The sequence below is a fragment of the Mastigoproctus giganteus genome, chromosome 2 (genome assembly GCF_048544385.1).
Source record: "Mastigoproctus giganteus isolate SK-2022 chromosome 2, ASM4854438v1, whole genome shotgun sequence".
NCBI lineage: Eukaryota > Metazoa > Arthropoda > Arachnida > Uropygi > Thelyphonidae > Mastigoproctus > Mastigoproctus giganteus.
Genome location: NC_143576.1, coordinates 186,434,943 through 186,454,027, shown reverse-complemented (window position 1 = coordinate 186,454,027; position 19,085 = coordinate 186,434,943). Strand labels below are relative to the sequence as shown.

Here is a 19,085-nt window from a genome sequence, read left to right as displayed (position 1 = left end):
ACCTTCAGTCTTCCTAATAATTCTCTAATCAACTTTGAGAAGTTGGGTTTCTTTTTCTCAGGTATGGCTTTCAGATCTGAATAGAGTTTTTCAAGTATGGTCTAATGATCGACTTGTATAACAAACTTCAGTTTCCTTACATAAGAGGATCTGGTAAATTAACAATAAAATTCTGTCTATGTCATTATCCTCATATTTATCATTTATTGCTTTCAACCCTTCTTCCCCTAACCTACAAGTTGCTTTTAGTTATTTGCAAGTGGATTAAGCTGGAATTAATGTTTTCCTAACCAACTGTTTCTCTAGTCCAGATAATTTTTAACTGGCATGGCATATTTGTGATCATTTATCATCTCCAACTTAAACAACTCAGCACATTATTACATTATTATTTCGATTAAAATGCTTTACAATGCTTGACATCACTCTCATAACTGCTTTAGAGATTCTTTAGGTGTTCAGTTTTTTGACTGAGGGATAATGACACTTTTTCCTGCTCTAACATGACTGTCACTGAATAGTAAGAAATGGGTTGTTTAAGTAGTGCCATACAAAGGTTTTATCAAAGTTTGTTTGCGTATGCAGGTTTCTCTTCTGGAATACCAGTTGAAAGTTTCTGTGCATTGCACTTTAATTTTTTAAGAAATAAAATTTCTTGCTGTTTGCAGCAGGGTGATGTGTAGAAATTTAAAAAGGTAGGTGTTTCACACCAATAAAGGGGAGAAGGGACTTGTCAGTAACAGTTAAGTTTTTAGAAGTTCTCCAATCTTTAGGGCCAGTTAACAAATTCTTCTTTCACCTTGGGGTGTTATTTTAGGATTTTTTTAAACACATTCTTGTAGCAGTTTTGCTACTGTTAGTAATTTTGTAATGGTTGCACACTCTTCCTATCAACAGACAAATTCTTCTTTTACCTTGGGTGTCTTTCACCAGTATTCCATAGTGGGAACAATTGAGATTTGTACAGAGTGAGTAGTTGTTTAGAAGAAAAGTAACACCAAGGGCAATGAGAAAACCCAGTTTTTTAGATGCAGAGGAACAATATTTGATATGCCAAGAGAGATTAGAAATTAGGATATAATCCCTAATACAGATATGTTGCCTTATCTAGAAATCCCTGATTTATTAAAGATCAGCATAGGAGCAGTAGACTCCCTTTAGAGATATAAGATAGGACTGAGTTTTAGAAAGATTGAAAGTAACTAAGTTATTTTTTCACCATTGGAGAATTACCTGGAGATCAGCATTTATGGAATTAGTAATAGTATTTGCCATATAGTGCAAGAAAGCCACAGACTTTTGATGCACTGGCAAAAAAAACAAAAAAAAAAAAAAACAACCAAATAGATAAGAAAATACAAATTATATGCTCCCGCCTCACACGGGTAAGTATCCAGTACACCTTTGAATTTATTCAAACTGTCAGCCTCAACTACCTGCAAGGGCAACTTGTTCCAGCTCTCAATGACTCACTGGCTAAAAGAAAACTTCTTACAATCTAATCTAAACCTTGAGCTCTGTAATTTGAATTTATGACCCCCTAGTTCTGGGATGCTTTATAACAGGAGGATATTCAGGGATATTCATATGTTGTTGTGGCAGACCCCAGGGTTCCTTAATTAGCTGCTGTCATACATCTTGTGAAGAAGCTTGCAGCAAAGCTGGCCATTTGTATGTAAGTGTAATGATATATTCTGTTGTTGTGTGGTTGGCCGGCACCTGGCTCTTAGCAGGTGAGAAGCAGCAATACCTGGTCACTGCATCCCACCCACGTGGAGGTAGCAAAGATCTATTATCATCTTGCTGCATCTGCCTAGGACAAGTCCCAGGCACATGCCAATAGAGAAGGAACGGAAGAAGTGCATGAGATAGTAGTAGTAGTAGTGGCATGTGATGCAAGAAAGCAAGTGTATGAGCTTATGCAGCATCAGCCAAAAAAAAAAAAAAAAAAAAAAAAATTTACAAAACAATCCCCTCTAAATATTTGTCCACTTTCTCCTTAAATTTATTTAACCTATCAACTTCCACAACGACAGATAGAAGTTTGTTCCAGCAATTAACCACCCGCTGGCTAAAGGCAAATTTCCGCACATCTATTCTACATCTGTCCTTCCTCAATTTCAGTTTATGCCCCCTTAGGTTCGTAATCTGAACAAGTGGAAGAATCCCATCAGAATTCAGCATGCTCAACCCATTCAAGGCCTTATACACCTCAATCAGATCACCTTGCAGGTGCCTAGTCTCCAGCTGCTGCTATTTGCAGAACTTAAGCCTCTCCTGGTAAGAGGATCCCTTCATTCCCCTCACCAATCTTGTTGCCCTTCTCTGTACACACTCAAGCAAATCTACATCCTTTCTAAAATGAGGCCTCCAGACCTGCACGCAGTACTCAAGGCGTGGCCTGACCACTGCCTTATACAGAGGGACAATCACCTCCTTTTCCCTGCTAACAAAATTCCTGTATATCATTGACAACACCCCATGACCTGCCCTGGCAGCCTGTCTGCATTGCTCAGAAAACTTCATATCTGACTGCACAATTACTCCCAGGTCTTTTTCATTTTCTACCTCCTTAAGTGTAGTACCACACAGTTGGTACATTTCTCTGGGGGTTACTTCTACTCATATGCAGTACTTTGCATTTTTCAATGTTAAACTTCATTTGCCACTTCTCAACCCATCTGCCCATTTCTAGATCCTGTTGCAGTAACACACTGCCATTACTATCATTAACAACCCTGCCAACCTTTGTATCATCTGCAAACTTCGATACTAAGCCTGATATACCTTCATCAGATAGGAGAAATATGGGAACTGGGTAGGATTGGAATTGTATAGCAGAGTGATGGATTGACAGGGGGGATTCACCAAGAAAGGGAAGAATTAAGAACAGTAGAAAGAAAATAGCAGAGAAAATCCTTCTGCTGATATCACCATTCGAATCTTTGAATCCTTTCAAGAAGCTCAATGTCTTTTTTCAAGTTTTTCAAACTGGGCAACGTTTCTCAAACTGTAAGGTGGAATGCAATGTGCTGTCATTGCACGTGTGTGTGTGTGTGAGAGAGAGAGAGAGAGAGAGAGAGAGATTGATTTACCATCACCTACAACAAAAGTCAGAAAGAAAACTGGATACCCAATTGCAAAAAACCGTTGGCATCCATAAGATGAAAGCTTGTTTAGAAGGCCTTTATTTGCCAATCAGAAGCCTTAAAAAATGTGAAGAGCAACTGCTCAAGTTTCACCAAATTTTTTACACACACACTTCTATATTTACAAACTTACTATTTGTGAATTTACTTATTTGGAAATGAAATTTTCTTTGAATGGTTTTTGAGAATGGACTATTTGATACTGAAATTCTCTTCAGTGCAAGTGTCATGATCTTTTAATTTAGTTATAACTTATAAAATATATTTTTAGATATTTTATGCAATGAAAATTTAACTATACACAGTTAGAGACACAAAATTATAAAATAACTAATGCAATTTTTCTTTATTTAAATTATCAGCTGAGAAGACTGTCTTGTGTCTTTATGTTGTTTTGTGGCTGGCAGGATTTAAAATGCATAGTGAATACAGTGGTGTTATCACTTACAACAGTGCAAAATTTTTCCCTCATGAGTTGTGCTACTTTCAAACAAATGGCATTGTTAAAAGACTAGTTTGTCATTTATATAAAATATGAGAAGCTGCTATGAGTCTGTTACAGAACTTATTGGTCTTTCATCAGATAGTAGGTGGTCCCTTTTATATAAATGGGAGTAACCTTTTGGCGATGCCATTTTTTTTTTTTAAATAGTGCAATATTGAATCAACTCTTGAAGGCAAAGTTTGTTCTGCTGTTTGCAAACAGAACAGTATACTAACTAGGCAGATTAAATTCTCCTACTTAATGAAGAATTGTTGGGATGTCCAAATATCAGAGGGGAGGTCCAATTGTATTATTGTATTGGCTATTGAAGATTGTCTGTAAAGTTAAATTTTATTTTGAAACAAATGTTATTACAGGTTTCCAACTGCTGTATGATGTACATAATTCATTAAAAGGATATGTTTTGAGTTCTTGAATTTTACTTTCTAAAGTCATTCCAGGAACCTATCCCATGTAAATATGGAAGATAGGACATATAATTACTCTTTTCTTGTGGCTTCATGGTCAGTTTTACAAAATGCTATGCATTTTTTAAGGTTTTCCAAGAAGGAATAGACCTAGATAATGAAATAAACATGAGCCATATATAGCAGTATGTTTTTATCACTTTTCACTAGTATTTTAATAATTTTATAATGTAGAGTTTCTCAGAAAGATATGCACATCATTTCCTTGTAAATATTTAATCATGTATTTAAGTTGAAATTGAATTTTTCACCTTTGATTAGTGTGCTTTGCTGATAAAACATGCCCATTATTTGTTAAAACAAAAGTGAAATGCTACCCATAATGCAAAGCATAAACAATATGGCAGGCTGAACATTTGAACAATGCAAAGCAACTTTAAAATGGTACTGGAAATTGAAGAATTGATAGTAATAGTATTTGATAGTTCATGAACAACCAACAAATAGTTCATAGACAACCAAGATGTGCTGCCAAAAAAAAAAAAAAACCCATCAGGAAGAACAATTTTAAGAATTTGTTGGGAATTACAGTTTGATGTGATGTCTCATCAGGGGGAATTGTTGGATTGTATTTTTATGAAAGGACAGTTACCTGTGATATGTATTTCCATATATTTAATATATCCATTGTGCCTGGTATTCATGAGCTGTGGGAGGATGACTACTGACAGGATGAGAATCCACACATTATCATCATGATGTCAGAGCCTATCTTGATAATAATTTCACAGACCAGTGGATAGGCTGACAAGGAAGTGTCAAGTATTCCCCACATTCACCTGATTTAACTTCACTCCACTTCTACTTGTGAGGCTACCTTGTTGGATGTAGTGTATAATAGAAAACTAGCCACATTTCAACAGTTAAGGGATAAAATTAAACAGATGTATGAGACTATCTGGTAGTTATGTTGGTGAATGATTGTCATTCAATTGTTTACTGTTTTTAAAGGGTGTTAGTTGTCTGACAGCACCAGGGGTTTCCCCTCCTCCGCTGAGTTTCTCAGAAAGATATGCACACCATTTTCTCGTAAATATGTAATCATGTATTTAAGTTGAAATTGAATTTTTCACCTTTGATTAGTGTGTTTACTGTTGTGAACAGTGCCTAAAAGTAAATGGTGAATAATTTCTTACTGCAGTAGTTCTCCATGTGTCTCATATTGTTTCTATACACAGCCAATAGTTTCTGAAGTTTGTAATTAATTTTTTTTTATTTCCTAAAATAATGTGCATCTTTTTTGAGGCACTATGTATTTGTGCTTTTATGTTTATGTAATGTTATTGTTGTTTTTATTTATATAGTGCATTAGTAAGCAAGGTAAATATTGTTGTGTATATCTGTACAAATGCATGTGTGTGTGTGTGTGTTCAAGGCCAAATCTGCATGTTGTGCAGACTGAAAAACTCAGAATGACTCGCATGAAAAAACCCAAATTCCCCCATCTGAGATTGACTGACTACACCCTCTACTGAGGAGGTCTTTAAAGGGTCTATAACAGGTTTCAGACAAGTGAAAACTGGTGCAATTTATGTAATGCACAGTGTATGCAATGTACATTTCAGCAGCTGACTTCCTTGTTAGTATAACAGCTTGGTTACTTGGCACTCATTTGAAAAGGTCTGGGTTTGATTCCCGACTTATTCCAAAGCAATTTCTGACCTGTATACAGCAGTGCAGAAGGCAGTGTGAAGTTACTGCATATAACCGTAAGATTAAAGCATTTGCTTTCAGTGAATGTTCATCATAAGAACATGCATATCCATGATTATATAGTGATTTCACCACTTGTTTCTTGTTTGGAGTGGGGGGTCTGGATTCCATTATAGACTGGAGGAATTTCTAAAGGCAGCTTTAGTCACGTAACTATAATTAGCCAATCTCAGGTGGGGAAGCTGGGTCCCCCCCCCCCTAAAATATTCAGAGTTTTTCAGCCCATGAAGAAACTTGTATGGACATAATACAGAGTGATGCAATATGGCTTTAGATGCTGATACACCATAAAAGAACCAGAACAACATGTGTATGCAGTGAATAAAGGCTATATTTTTATTGTGTGAATTGGCTCTGTATTTAAATAAAAAGTATGATAAACAGATAATGCAATATAATATTGTGATGAAAGAAGACAAAATTTTATTGTTGGTTCTTTCCAGGAATATACTTGATTGTGGATTTAAATGCCCATTATTGTTACCTGACAGCGAAAACTTTGACTGTGTTACAACAGCTTGTGTTGCTGATATTGATATGGATGGATATAATGAATTACTCCTGGGCACCTATGGTCAGGTATGTTTTATTTATCTCCTTTGCTGCCAACCAACATTTTTTAACGTTTCCTACATTATTTTTTAAACTTTAATGAAAAAAGAACGTAAATACAGCATTTTAAACTATTTTCATACTTTATTAATTTTTTTAAATTTAATGCTCCTGGAGCTAGATAAAAATCACTATTTTTAACAATTCTATTCATAGATCATACAAGTTGACTTTAATTTGTTTCAGTCTGCTTAACATCACCTTCCCCTTTTTATATTTTACAAGATGGGGTGTATGAATTTGCAGTTTCTCATCAACCCAATGAACCCAAACCTGGATTAAAGTTTAAAGCATACACATACATCTCTGCATGAAAAACTAATTGTTACAGTTATTATTCAGTCTATGGCAGTAATCCCTCCCTAAGGGATTACTGCCATAGACTGAATAGAATATTCAGACAACAGAATCATTTAATGGCAAAATTTCTTATGTTATTTTAACAATTTTGTTATCTGGATATTTTTAAGTGGTATAGTGCACTCCCAAAATAAAACTTTTGTGTGTGTGTGTTTTTTTTATTTGTACCTGCAGTTCCTCACTTATAGTATTTTTACTTGTATTAATAATTAAGCATCTTATTCAAAAAACATCTTAATTTTTTTTTCTTATAAGTTTTTTTTTATAAAAAACATGAATCAAAACTAGTCATATCATAACCATATTGAGATACAAAAATCTAATGTAGGCACTTAAGTAACTATGAGCTCTGTAGTGCGCAAGTTAATATTCAAAGTAGATAATAAGTCTTCGCTATTAGTATTTATAATATTATGTCAATATCAATTTTTTTCACTCTTCTTTCTGATTTGTTTCCTTAACAGAATTTGCTTGTTTATAAGCTTAAAGAAATTCCTCCCAAGAAAAAGAAAGGTTATGTTTTGCATTGGCAAAGAAATTTTCCATATCCTTTGTTATCTCTTGCATATATTGATATCACAGATGATGGTACTAAAGAATTGTTAGTATTGTCAACAAAAGGACTTCATATTCTTCAAGTAAGTTAAATTCAAATTTAACACTGCTAATGCTAATATGATATAATATCACTAACAGTCTACATAAATAAAATGGTGAAATGAAAAGTAGAAACTTCTAGCATTATATTACATTGCATTTCCCTTCACAATGGGGAATGAGGGTAGCTCAGTGAGGGTGAAGTTTTTATGGCTTCAGCTAATAGAGAAGTTTTTCTTAAATTTTTGCCATTTTATTGACTTAAATTGGCATATTAATTTATTTTCTAGAAGTAGCTTTATATTCCTAGTTGTGCACACTGTGACACACCCTGTCATTATTCTATAAAATGATCTTTACTCCCATAATTACATACACCACACCGATCTGGTACAACAAAACAACAATGACAGTAAAATAGAAGACAACTAGACTCAATCCAAAGAACTATCCTCCTTGTCATTACCTGAGCCTGCCATACAGTAAGTACACATGCCCTACAGGTCATAGCGGGAGCTCTTCCCCTGGACCTTGAGGTTATTAAGACGGCCTTCATGTATTATTACACCAGAGGAACCCCCATCACCTTTGCTGGATTCACCGTCAACCCTGCAAATGTCCAGAAAATAGAAAAAACCAGACTAATGCAACACTTGTAGCAGATGGCAGGATAGGTGGGCCAAACTCCACCAAAGGAGAAATTATGAAGAAATTCCTTCCACATATTGACAGTGTACCCAAAATCCCTCCCCCCCCCGGTTCTTTCCAGGACTGAACACGAAATTACAGGACATGGCCCATTTCAAGCCAAACTAATGACTGTTGGTCTGGTGAATAGCCCACTGTGCATCTGTGAGGAGGAAGAGACATGGAATCACCTACCGTACCAATGCAACCACTACGACGACCTACGTTCGTTTGTTATTTTGAGAATTAGCAACTAAGGCCATATTGCTCCGGGATATGCAGTGGTCATTCGCTGACCTTTCCGCATCCTCCGTATTTGGTGGTGACGGGCTCGAACCCCGGTTTAATCAAGAAGCTTGTGCTACGCACTGCTGCTCCTTCCCATCTGGCTACAGAGGTGCCTACGACGACCTACGATGCCTACTCATAATGAAGATCAGATACTCCCCAGTTAACCAAGAGTCATACCTTCTTGACACCGAGGAGGAATACACAGCGCTCATGAGCTTTGCCTTACAATTGTTTTCCAGGAGATGACCACTCAATGCTATCCATAGGCCAAATTGAGACTAGACCGACCCAGAAATTATACAGATTAGGAAATGGATGGGATTTTATCCCATGAATAAACCCAAAACTGGCCAGATTCCTGCTGGGATTGGACTGAGACCACCAAACTGCAGCTCTGCTGCTAAACACCATTTAGTGATCTGAATAGGGCACCCTAGCCCTAATTACTGGTGGGGGGGGAAGACGGTCATCCCATCTCCCTCGCCACCTCCATCTTTCTTTCATCTTGGTGAGGCATGGGCCTGCCTCACTGCTGTTCTGGGACCGCTTTCCCTATTAACCCCATACTTGTCTTTTCCCACCAGTCTTCAGTCTCCCTCCCCTGCCCCCTCCTTTGTGAATCCTGCAGTGCACAAGACCCCCACACAGCTTACCAAAATTAAAAATGCCTAAATTTAAACTGAGATTATGAAAACAATTTCAGCTTTCCTACTTCTAGTGCTTCCCTTTTTTTCCCCCCATAGGCCCTAGCCACTGAAATCCCAGGAAATTAGATGGCAGGGCCTGCCAGAGTAAAAATTTCAAACTACTGTGTACCTTGTCTGCCTCCACGAGGCCAAGTGTGGGCCCCAACAGGGTTCTAAAGGCTAAATGGTCAGATGAACAATGATGCATAACACTACACTTACAAAATTCATACACTTTTAAATCTCTGGCCTTTTTTTGAGACTCACACCTGATGATGATTTTTAGACTACACTACATTTGCATTTATCTTGTCCTACATACATTTTATGTTTATTTGAAACTAGTTTCAGCTTATATATGTATATATAATTTAAATAAATATAAAACAAATGAAATAGTGCTATTGGCATGACAAACCAGTGATCAGAAAATAAAAATAAACCAATACATAATAAAGTAAAAAAAATTAGGGGGGAGGGTGAAATCAAGATAAAGGGCATTGCAGAAGGAATGCTCCTAAAATAATTTAAAAAGAGCCAAATAATAAATTTATAAAATGTCAATTAATTCAAATTTAGCTGGGCCTGGAAGATAGCACCATGTCCAAATTATGTGAAATATCACTAAAAATGAATGCTAAAGCCAACTACAACACTTGACCAATGAAATAAATAAATAAAACGGACTAACCATTATGCCCCATCTTGTCAGAGGACCACATGGCCAATAATATTCAGGGAATCACTGCATTTCGAATATTAAGACAAATCCATGCATTGCCGAACCAATACACTGATTGACCCGCAAAAGGAAAGGAAAATGAAAGATATATTCTTATTTAACTGTAACTTTTTTAGTGGTTTGGTGTTGTCATGCTAGTGCTTGGATCTGTTCTATTATAATTTTTCACTGCATAAGGGCCACCATTATTCAGGTCAATCGGTGTACCAGTTTGGTAATGAGGTATAATGGGCAGTCCATTTTATTTCGTTGTAGCTGGTTTTTGCCCCCAAATTTAGTGATATTTCATGTAATTTGGACCTGGTGCTTGGACCTTGAATTAATTGGCATTTTATTATTATTTTTTTTTTTTCTTCTAAATTATTTAGCAGCATTCCTTCTGAAATGCCCTTTACCTTGATTCCCCCCCCCCACCACCACCACCTGGCTTGCCATGCCACTGGCACCTGTTTCATTTGCTTTTATTTTTATTTAAATTATTATAAGCAACATGTAGTGGATAATGCATTTCAGCCATTCATGTTTGTTATACTAATTTTGTTTATTTTTCTTTTCCTTGCATAGTTTATTATAGATTCTTGCAATGGTTTGTGAATGCATACAGATGTATTTTGCTGAACTCTTCACCTCAATTTGAATTAGCAGAAAAACTGATTTTTAAGTAGACTTAAGTGTGAGACTTTAGTAATGGTTAATTTCAAAATTAATCCATGGATAATCACCACATAGTGTCATTTCCAAATTATATATTTTTTGTAAATTTTAAGTAATGTGAAATTTTATATTATAAATTAGAGCATAGGATATTTTAAAAAAAAGTATATTATTGTATCATAATTTTGCATTGTATTGAGTATATTGCGGTATTTAAGGATTAATCTGTAATGTATTTTTCTTTCAGCATGATCAACAAGAAGTAGCTAAGCTAGTTATTCAGAGATTAAAGATGATAACTGGACTATACAAAGAAGATCTATGTTAATTATGTTTCATATATTGCATATATTGATATCATTATTATACAACTTCTAAACAGAAGTCACTTAAGAAGGCTGAAAAAATATTAATCGATTTTCTATTCTACTTTTACCTTGCGTGATGAAAAATATCTTTTAAAGCATTTGCAGATCTCCAACATAATGTACCAGGCATATAAATCTCCAATTGTGTGCATCACAATTCAAGTCATTTGGTGAATTCTGATCTAATATACTCTGATGGATCACTTGGATCGGACTTACTCTTTTTAAGTAATGCATAAATGTTCTGTATGATTTAGTTTTGAAACTGATGATGAAAAGCATTGGTGAAAATTAGTAGAATAAGTGATATTGTAGAATATTAGCATTGAGAAATATAACTGATTGTAAATAAATTTCAATAAATGTATTTAGATTATGAGAAGCCTTTTGCTAAGAATGTAAATAAAAGTAGCAAAGAATTCTTTGTTTATGTTAACTGTAAAGGAAAAGGGATGGAATGCATAAGTCCACTAGATACTAATGGCATAACTATTGTTTAGCCTGTACAGGTTGCAGACAAACTAAATAAATATTTTGCCTTGGGTCACTCTGAAATTTATGCTCATTTTTTTTTGTTTTACTACTACAGGTATGCCAATTTAAACAGATCACACTACATTCTCTGACTCCTGAATGTATATCAGACTTGGCCATGCTTTTCTTTATAACAGTCAGGTGGCAAAAACAGCAATCAGTGATGAAATGGTAGCAATATAGCACAAAACATCTGATTACCATCTGAATATAATTTCCTATTGGAAATAAACCCATATATTTTGATCTCATATAAGTTAAAAGTATTTTGTTCCTTCTTTTAATATACACAGTAAACTCTTTACCATATATGTATATCATCCAGTACATTAGCATACAAAATTCTTTAAAATCCAGCATATTTTACAATCCAAATTTGTTAGAAATGTATTCTGGAATTTATACCAATGTCTTTAAAAATTCGTAAAAAAAAAAAAAAAAAAAAAAGACAATTTTCTCTCTTTATAAGACTGTCTTGTAACAACATTGTTCAATGTGAGCTACCATGTAGATGCACTATCTACTGAGTGGAAATCATTTTTGAAAGCTGCTAAGTAGACATTTTTATTACTTAAACATTATTGGTTTTTTGTTATCTCTTTAAATTTAGAAGGGCTGTTAGTATTTGTGGTTATCTAATTAAATAGGTTTCTTACTTGGACTTAGAAATTGCTCAAAAATGGCACTTGAAATAGGAGAGAATTCTGCCATGACTGGTGTTCATTGCATCAGTAAAAGAATAACATAAGCACTATTTAATATTCTTTTTTGTAAGTTGTACTCCCATAATCAGTTTTTATTAAGTCTATGAAGTATAAATTTATAACAATATGAATTCAATTTTATAACATATAATACACAATATCACTTTATTGCACTGCTCAGTAACCTTGTAATAGGGATATTATTGCCTTATGAATCTCGTAGATTAGTGTGGTAACTTAAGACTAGAGCAACAAAGCATACAATACAAGAATGCTTTAACTCAGGAGTGAACTGCCAAGGGAGACTGCCTACAAATCATGAATACATTACATGTTGTCATGTGCATTACCTGTTGCATGTTTGCAGACTATCTGTAGCAGGACATGACAGCCAAAGTGGATACCTTTCTGTGTGTTTTTGATGTAAACAATGTGAGATAGATTAACTGCAAATTCAGCATTCTGAATGGTGTATGTGAGAGCCTGAAGAACAGAATTCATGCCTTCAAAGGAAATAAAGTGAAGAACTCAGGTGTCCATCTCAGTGCTAAAGCCTATGGTGTGGAACAGCACTGGGATATGTCTTCTAAGAGCAAAAGTTAATGACGTTGTAGAGTAGCACTTATCTTTTAAGGGAACTAAAGGTTATGCTATACACATTGGTATTAAATTAGTAATAAAATTTGATGATGTATTCATAAAGTATCTGTTAAGTCATTACATGAAAAATTTGGAGGTATATTGGAAACATGGTGCCATTCAGACATAGGGGTGTCGAATGTGATTATAGTGTTTGCATTGTGTACTTGTTGTATTCACATTCAGAAAGGGCGCGGGGGGGGGGATTGTGCTCTTCTTTAAGAAGCACACAGAATCTAACACAGTGCACTTGGCATGGTTAAACAATAATGTTGAGCCAGTTTAGTGTAACATAAGCACTGGGAAAATGAAAGTGAGAGTAGGAGTGCATTATAAGCCAAATAACTGTGATCAATATAATGAACAGCTGTTGAGTTGGCTTGCACTAACAACATTCCCATTATGTAGGAATGAACTGTTCTGTGATGCTGGTGACAGCTGATCTGAGATTGTAGTTCACACATGTGATCAGTTTTTGAGTGTCTGTGTTAAGATCTTTCCAACTTCAAGCGTGGAGTGATTGTAGGATAAGGCATGTATGTGCCAGTATCTTGACAACAGCTAACATAGCTAAGTACTCATTCTGTGGTGTCACGAGTTTACAATAACTGGCTCAACAGCAGTCAAACCAGCCAAAGGTCACATGTGGGACAGCCATGGGTGGTAGATACCTGTATGTTCTCATAACACAGCAGCAATGGCCCAGATAACCACCCAGTACAATTCAGGAATAGAGAGACTAAACATCCACATGGACTCTGTCAGACATTAGCTCGCACAGGCTATAGCAGTTAATGGTCATCACGAGTACCCATGTTCACTGTGAGACAAGAAATTGCTTTGCATGAGCACATCAGCAGCAATACTGAACCACTGACATGTGAAAATCTGTTGCCAAGTCTGATGAATGGGCTTATCTGCATTTGAAGAAATGCAACAGGAGGTCATGGCACCTGGATGCACTGTGCCTGTTCAGCAGGCTGGAGGTATGGTGTGGGAACTGTTATTGTGACATGCCCTGGGTTCTCTGATCATTGTTAATCAACAGGTCAGTGGGAGCACCTTTCTATTTATTGCTGCCAACCAAATACAATCTTCATGACGACAGTGTATCCAGACAGTCTGTCATTTATCAACAAGATAACATGACATTCCACAAGGCCCAGCAAGTTGCTAACTGTTTTTAGGAATATGACAATGAACTCTGTCTTCACATGGCTGCCCAACTTGATAAGGACATTTGATGCTAGACCAGCTGACAATGTGCGAGCATTACTGGATACATTGTTCAATTTATCCAGTACACTGAACTCCCATTAGGTGTTGCAGGTGTCCTGTGTTAGTGCTGCTAACACAGGACACCTGCAACACCTAGTGGAGTCCATTCTACGACATTTACAGGCATATTACGACAAAAGGTGGCTCCACAAGGTATTAATTGAATTGGCTTTGCTAATGCAAAGCCAATTCATTGTGCAGACAAATAGTGATCCTATAAATCAGAATATTTTATAATGGGGTGATCTTAATTTTTTTAGATATTGACTGGAGCTTGTGAGTTTGGTCATTCACACAGTGGTACAACTTTTCTCTAGATTTATTGGACTGTTTCTACACCAAAATGTTAGAGGCAACAAGAGAAAGCAATTTTGCTTTCACACAGATGACTACAGTGACCTTGGGCAGTTTGGTTATCTGCCATCCATTTATGGCCAAAATCCTGAAAAAGGTTTTGGCCATAAATCATTGGCAAAATGAATAAATAGCCAAAATAAATTTTGGCTATAAATTTCAACTAGATATCTTAGAGAACCTAATAGAGGTGTATAAGGCCCTGAAGAGAAATCAGTAAAGTGAATGAGAGGAGGTATAAACAAGAACTTAGGAGCCAAAAATACAAAATATTGGAGAGTATCATAATGCGGGATCTCATGAAGTTTTCTTTTGGTAATATGTTATAGGTCATTGAAATGAACTGCTTACCACAGTGGATAGGTTCGTAAAGTTCAAAGCATAAATGCATAGCCACTTATTATCAATTAGTAGTAGTAGTAGTAGTGGCACATGATGCAAGAAAGCAAGTGTAGGAGCTTATGCAGCATCAGCCAAAAAAAAAAAAAAAAAAAAAAAAAATCACACCATTCCCTCCAAATGCCTGTCCAGTTCCTCCTTAAATTTATTTAACCTATCAACTTCTACAACGACAGATGGAAGTTTGTTCCAGCAATTAACCACCCGCTGGCTAAAGGCAAATTTCCGCACATCTATTCTACATCTGTCCTTTCTTAATTTGAACTTATGTCCCCGTAGGTTGGTAATCTGAACAAGTGGAAGGATCCCATCAGAATTCAGCGTGCTCAAGGCCTTATAGACCTCAATCAGATCACCGCGCAGGTGCCTAGTCTCCAGCCACTGCAATTTGCAGAACTTAAGCCTCTCTTGGTAAGAGAATCCCTTCATTCCCCTCACCAATCGTGTTGCTCTTCTCTGTACACGCTCAAGCAAATCTACATCCTTCCTAAAATGAGGCCTCCAGACCTGTACGCAGTACTCAAGGCGTGGCCTGACCATTGCCTTATACAGAGGGACAATCACCTCCTTTTCCCTGCTAGCAAAATTCCTATATATCATTGACAAAACCCCATGACCCGCCCTAGCAGCCTGTCTGCACTGCTCAGAAAACTTCATATCTGACTGCACAATTACTCCCAGGTCTTTTTCATTTTCTACCACCTTAAGTGTAGTACCACACAGTTGGTACGTTTCTCTGGGGTTATTTCTACCCATATGCAGTACTTTGCATTTGTCAAGGTTGAACTTCAGTTGCCACTTCTTAGCCCATCTGCCCAAATTATCTAGATCCTGTTGCAGTAGCACACTGCCATTACTGTCATTAACAACCCTGCCAACCTTTGTGTCATCTGCAAACTTCGACATTAAGCCTGATATACCTTCATCAATATCATTGATAAATACACAAAACAACAGTGGACCCAACACCGAACCCTGTGGGACTCCACTAATAACATTAGTCCACGAAGAGCAGCACCCATTGATTACCACCCTCTGTCTTCTCCCACTTAACCATCCTTTTATCCATTGTAGCAACTTACCCTTAATACCATTCTGCTCCAATTTGTACAGTAGTCTTCCATGCGCAACAGTGTCAAAAGCTTTCCTGAAATCCAAGTATATGATATCAAAATTATTTTTTGCATCCAGTTCCTTTGTGACCACATCATAATAACCAATCAAATTTGTCAGACAAGACTTTCCCTTAACAAACCCATGCTGTGTTTGAGTTATCGCTGCAGTCTTGTCTAGATGATCCTGCAATGCATCTTTAACCAGCGACTCCATTATTTTACCCGGAACAGAAGTTAAACTAACTGGTCTGTAATTACTCGTGTCACCCTTCGATCCACCTTTGTGAATTGGGGACACATTTGCACATCTCCAGTCCGTGGGAACCTCCCCTGAGTCCAAGGATGCTCTCATAATTATGGCTAAGGGTTTGCTTAGTTGCTTTGCCGCCTCCTTTAAAATAACTGGATAGATCCCATCCACCCCAGGTGCCTTTCTTATGTTTAACTTCAACAATTTCTCCTCCACTTTGCTCTCAGTTATTACAAAATCATTAAGCACACTGCTACAATTTGATAACCTTCTTCCATTTTCAAATTGTAATAATTCCTCACGTGTGAATGTAGATGCAAAATACTCATTCAGTTTGTTTGCTATCTGAGCAGGATCATCAACAGTCAAACCATCGATGTCAAGTGGTCCAATCATATTCATCCCCTTCCTTTTAGAGTTTATATAAGTAAAGAAATCCTTGCTGTTTTTCTTAGCATCTTTTGCCAAAGATTTCTCGTAATCCGCCTTCGCCTGCCGAACCTCCTTTGTGACCTGATTACAGACTAGCTTATATCTGCCACAGGCTTCTGCGTCACCTGATAATTTATATGCATCCCATGCATTTTTCTTCTCTGTCACGAGTCTCATTAGTTCATTTGATAACCATTTAGGCCTAAACCTTGAACGATATTTCTTAATCGGTATATAAAGTCTAGTAGCTTCCACGATTAATTCTTTGAATGCTTCCCACTTAGAATTTACTGTTTGTAACATCGTCAGTTGATCCCACTGTACAGAATTTAAAAACTGTCTGAGACCACTGTACTCCCCTTTACGGAAGCAAAAACCCTTTCCTTTACCCCTGACGGTAGTTACCTCTTTGAGTAAATCCCACTTCAGCACACTGTGATCACTGCCACCTAGTGGTTCCTTTATCTGCAAATTCTTAATACACGAATGATCACTGCTGATAACCAGATCAAGAGTGTTACTTTCTCTGGTTGCCTCTCGAACATGCTGCTGCAGAAAACAATCATCCAATAACTCCACAAAAGTCTGACTAGTGTGTGAGTGCCCAACCCACAAGTTCCAGTCAATATCTGGGAAGTTAAAATCCCCCATTATAAGACATTCTGATTTACTGGCCCACTCTATTTCTCTGTACAATTGTTCATTGTACTCATTCAAGTCATTAGGCCTATAACACACTCCTACTCTTATTTTTCCTTTCGCAGTGCTTATCTCACACCAAACTGACTCAACAGAGCACTGTTCATCTATATTAACTGGGTGCACTTCCTTTGATTTTATGTTTTTCTTAATTAACAGCATAACACCCCCTCCCTTTCTGTCCTGTCTATCCTTTCTGTACACATTGTACTCCCCAAATTCCAGTTCTGCATTCCTTATATCTTTGTGACACCACGTCTCTGCTATCCCAACAATATCCGCCTTTGATGTCTTGACCAACACTTCAAATTCATCAAATTTATTTACTATACTTCTAGCATTGGTATACATGCAAGCATACATGCTCCTATGCCTATTCCTTGTTACCCTAACACATCCCATATACCCAACTATTCCATGATGACTGCCATCCGTCCCTGAAACCCCCAACACCCCTCGCTCCAGGTCGCTTCTTATTCTAATAGAAGTTGTGCAAGAATCACCTTCACCTCTGCCTGCGGTTACTGTTAAACTATTAGTCTTTGTATCCCCCCAAACTAGCAGTTTTCCGACCCACCTAACACTGCCTCGATAGCATCAGCAAATATTCTTGCACCCTTTCTATTTAAGTGTATCCCATCCCTGTAGAAGCAATCTCTCCTGTTAACAAGTACAGTCCAGGCTGAAAAAAATTCTACCCCTTGAGCCTTGCACAATCTTTCCAGGGCCGAATTGATCGACAAGGCTCTCATCATGTACTCCCTCCTATCGTGTCTGGGCAGAATTGCAGACACTTTCAAATTCAACCCTATTTCACGGCTTTTTTTCAACAGTGACCTGTACTTGTTGAGTAATTCCGCCGGTCTCCTACTCTTAATATCATTAGTACCAACGTGTACAACTATATCACCTTTTGTGCCCTTGAAAGATGATATCCGCTCTACAACGTCATCAACCTTTGCCCCTGGCAGACATACCCTGGTCCTGTTCCACCTATCCTTTTTACAAAATATATTCCCCGTCTCCCTGACAATAGAGTCACCAACAATAACTAGTTCCTTTGGGACCAGCGCATTCTGCTTTGGAGATTGCCGCCGTGTTGCCCGATGCCCAGGAGTGAGCTCTGGCGTTGAGGTGGGCAGCTGAGAGCCTGATGGGCCCCTCAATTTAGATCTTTCGAGGGCATCCACCCTGTCCTTCAATTTTTCCCATTTTCCTTCCAACTTATGTATTAATGATATTGGTAAAACACCTCCCATCATTCCCAATTGGGAAGGTATGAATGAATTTTTGGCAGATGCAGAAAAATCCTGCTTTCCTGTATCATTTATCCGTTATACTGCTGCAGCAATATCTAGACAAATTAGTTAGATGGGCTGAGAAGGGGCAATTGAAGTTTAAACAATCTGATATGAAATTCTCTGAGCAGTGCAGACAAGCACTGGACAGAGGATACTAAGACAGCAGCTTGTCTGCACTGCTTAGAGGGGTTCTGTTAATGATATACAAGAATTTTGCCAGCAGGAATAGATTATTATCCCATTGCCACTTGTTATACCACACCTTGAGTACTGCATACAGATATGTAAGCCTCATTTTAAGAAGAATGTGGATCTGTTGTAATGTGAATCAGAGAAGACAACATGATTAGGTTAACTTCAAATCTGCAAATTGCAGCATCTGGAAACCAGGAACCTGCGAAGAAGACATGAAGTGTTTAAAATAAGGCAAACATTTCAAAGATAAAAATGAGAAAGTTGCATAAAAAATATAAATTTCATTCCACCATGGCTCAACTTGGGATAAGGTACTTCGTGCAACCATTAGCTGAAATGAACTTGAACTCTAAT

The 19,085-nt window shown here is 37.1% G+C and overlaps 1 protein-coding gene across 5 annotated transcripts in view; it reads left to right on the top strand.

Annotated features, from left to right (window-relative positions):
* LOC150089838 (KICSTOR complex protein kaptin-like) overlaps positions 1 to 11,099 on the top strand; it is a 164,347-nt gene extending 153,248 nt beyond the window's left edge. For all 5 annotated transcript variants that reach the window (XM_090368853.1, XM_090368851.1, XM_090368855.1 and 2 more), the window contains 3 exons: positions 6,278 to 6,413; positions 7,271 to 7,444; positions 10,711 to 11,099. In XM_090368853.1, coding sequence (XP_090224979.1) covers positions 6,278 to 6,413; positions 7,271 to 7,444; positions 10,711 to 10,791 — 391 coding nt within the window. In that variant the 3' untranslated portion in view covers positions 10,792 to 11,099. The remainder of the gene's footprint in view (positions 1 to 6,277; positions 6,414 to 7,270; positions 7,445 to 10,710) is intronic.
* Positions 11,100 to 19,085: the final 7,986 nt, after the last annotated feature.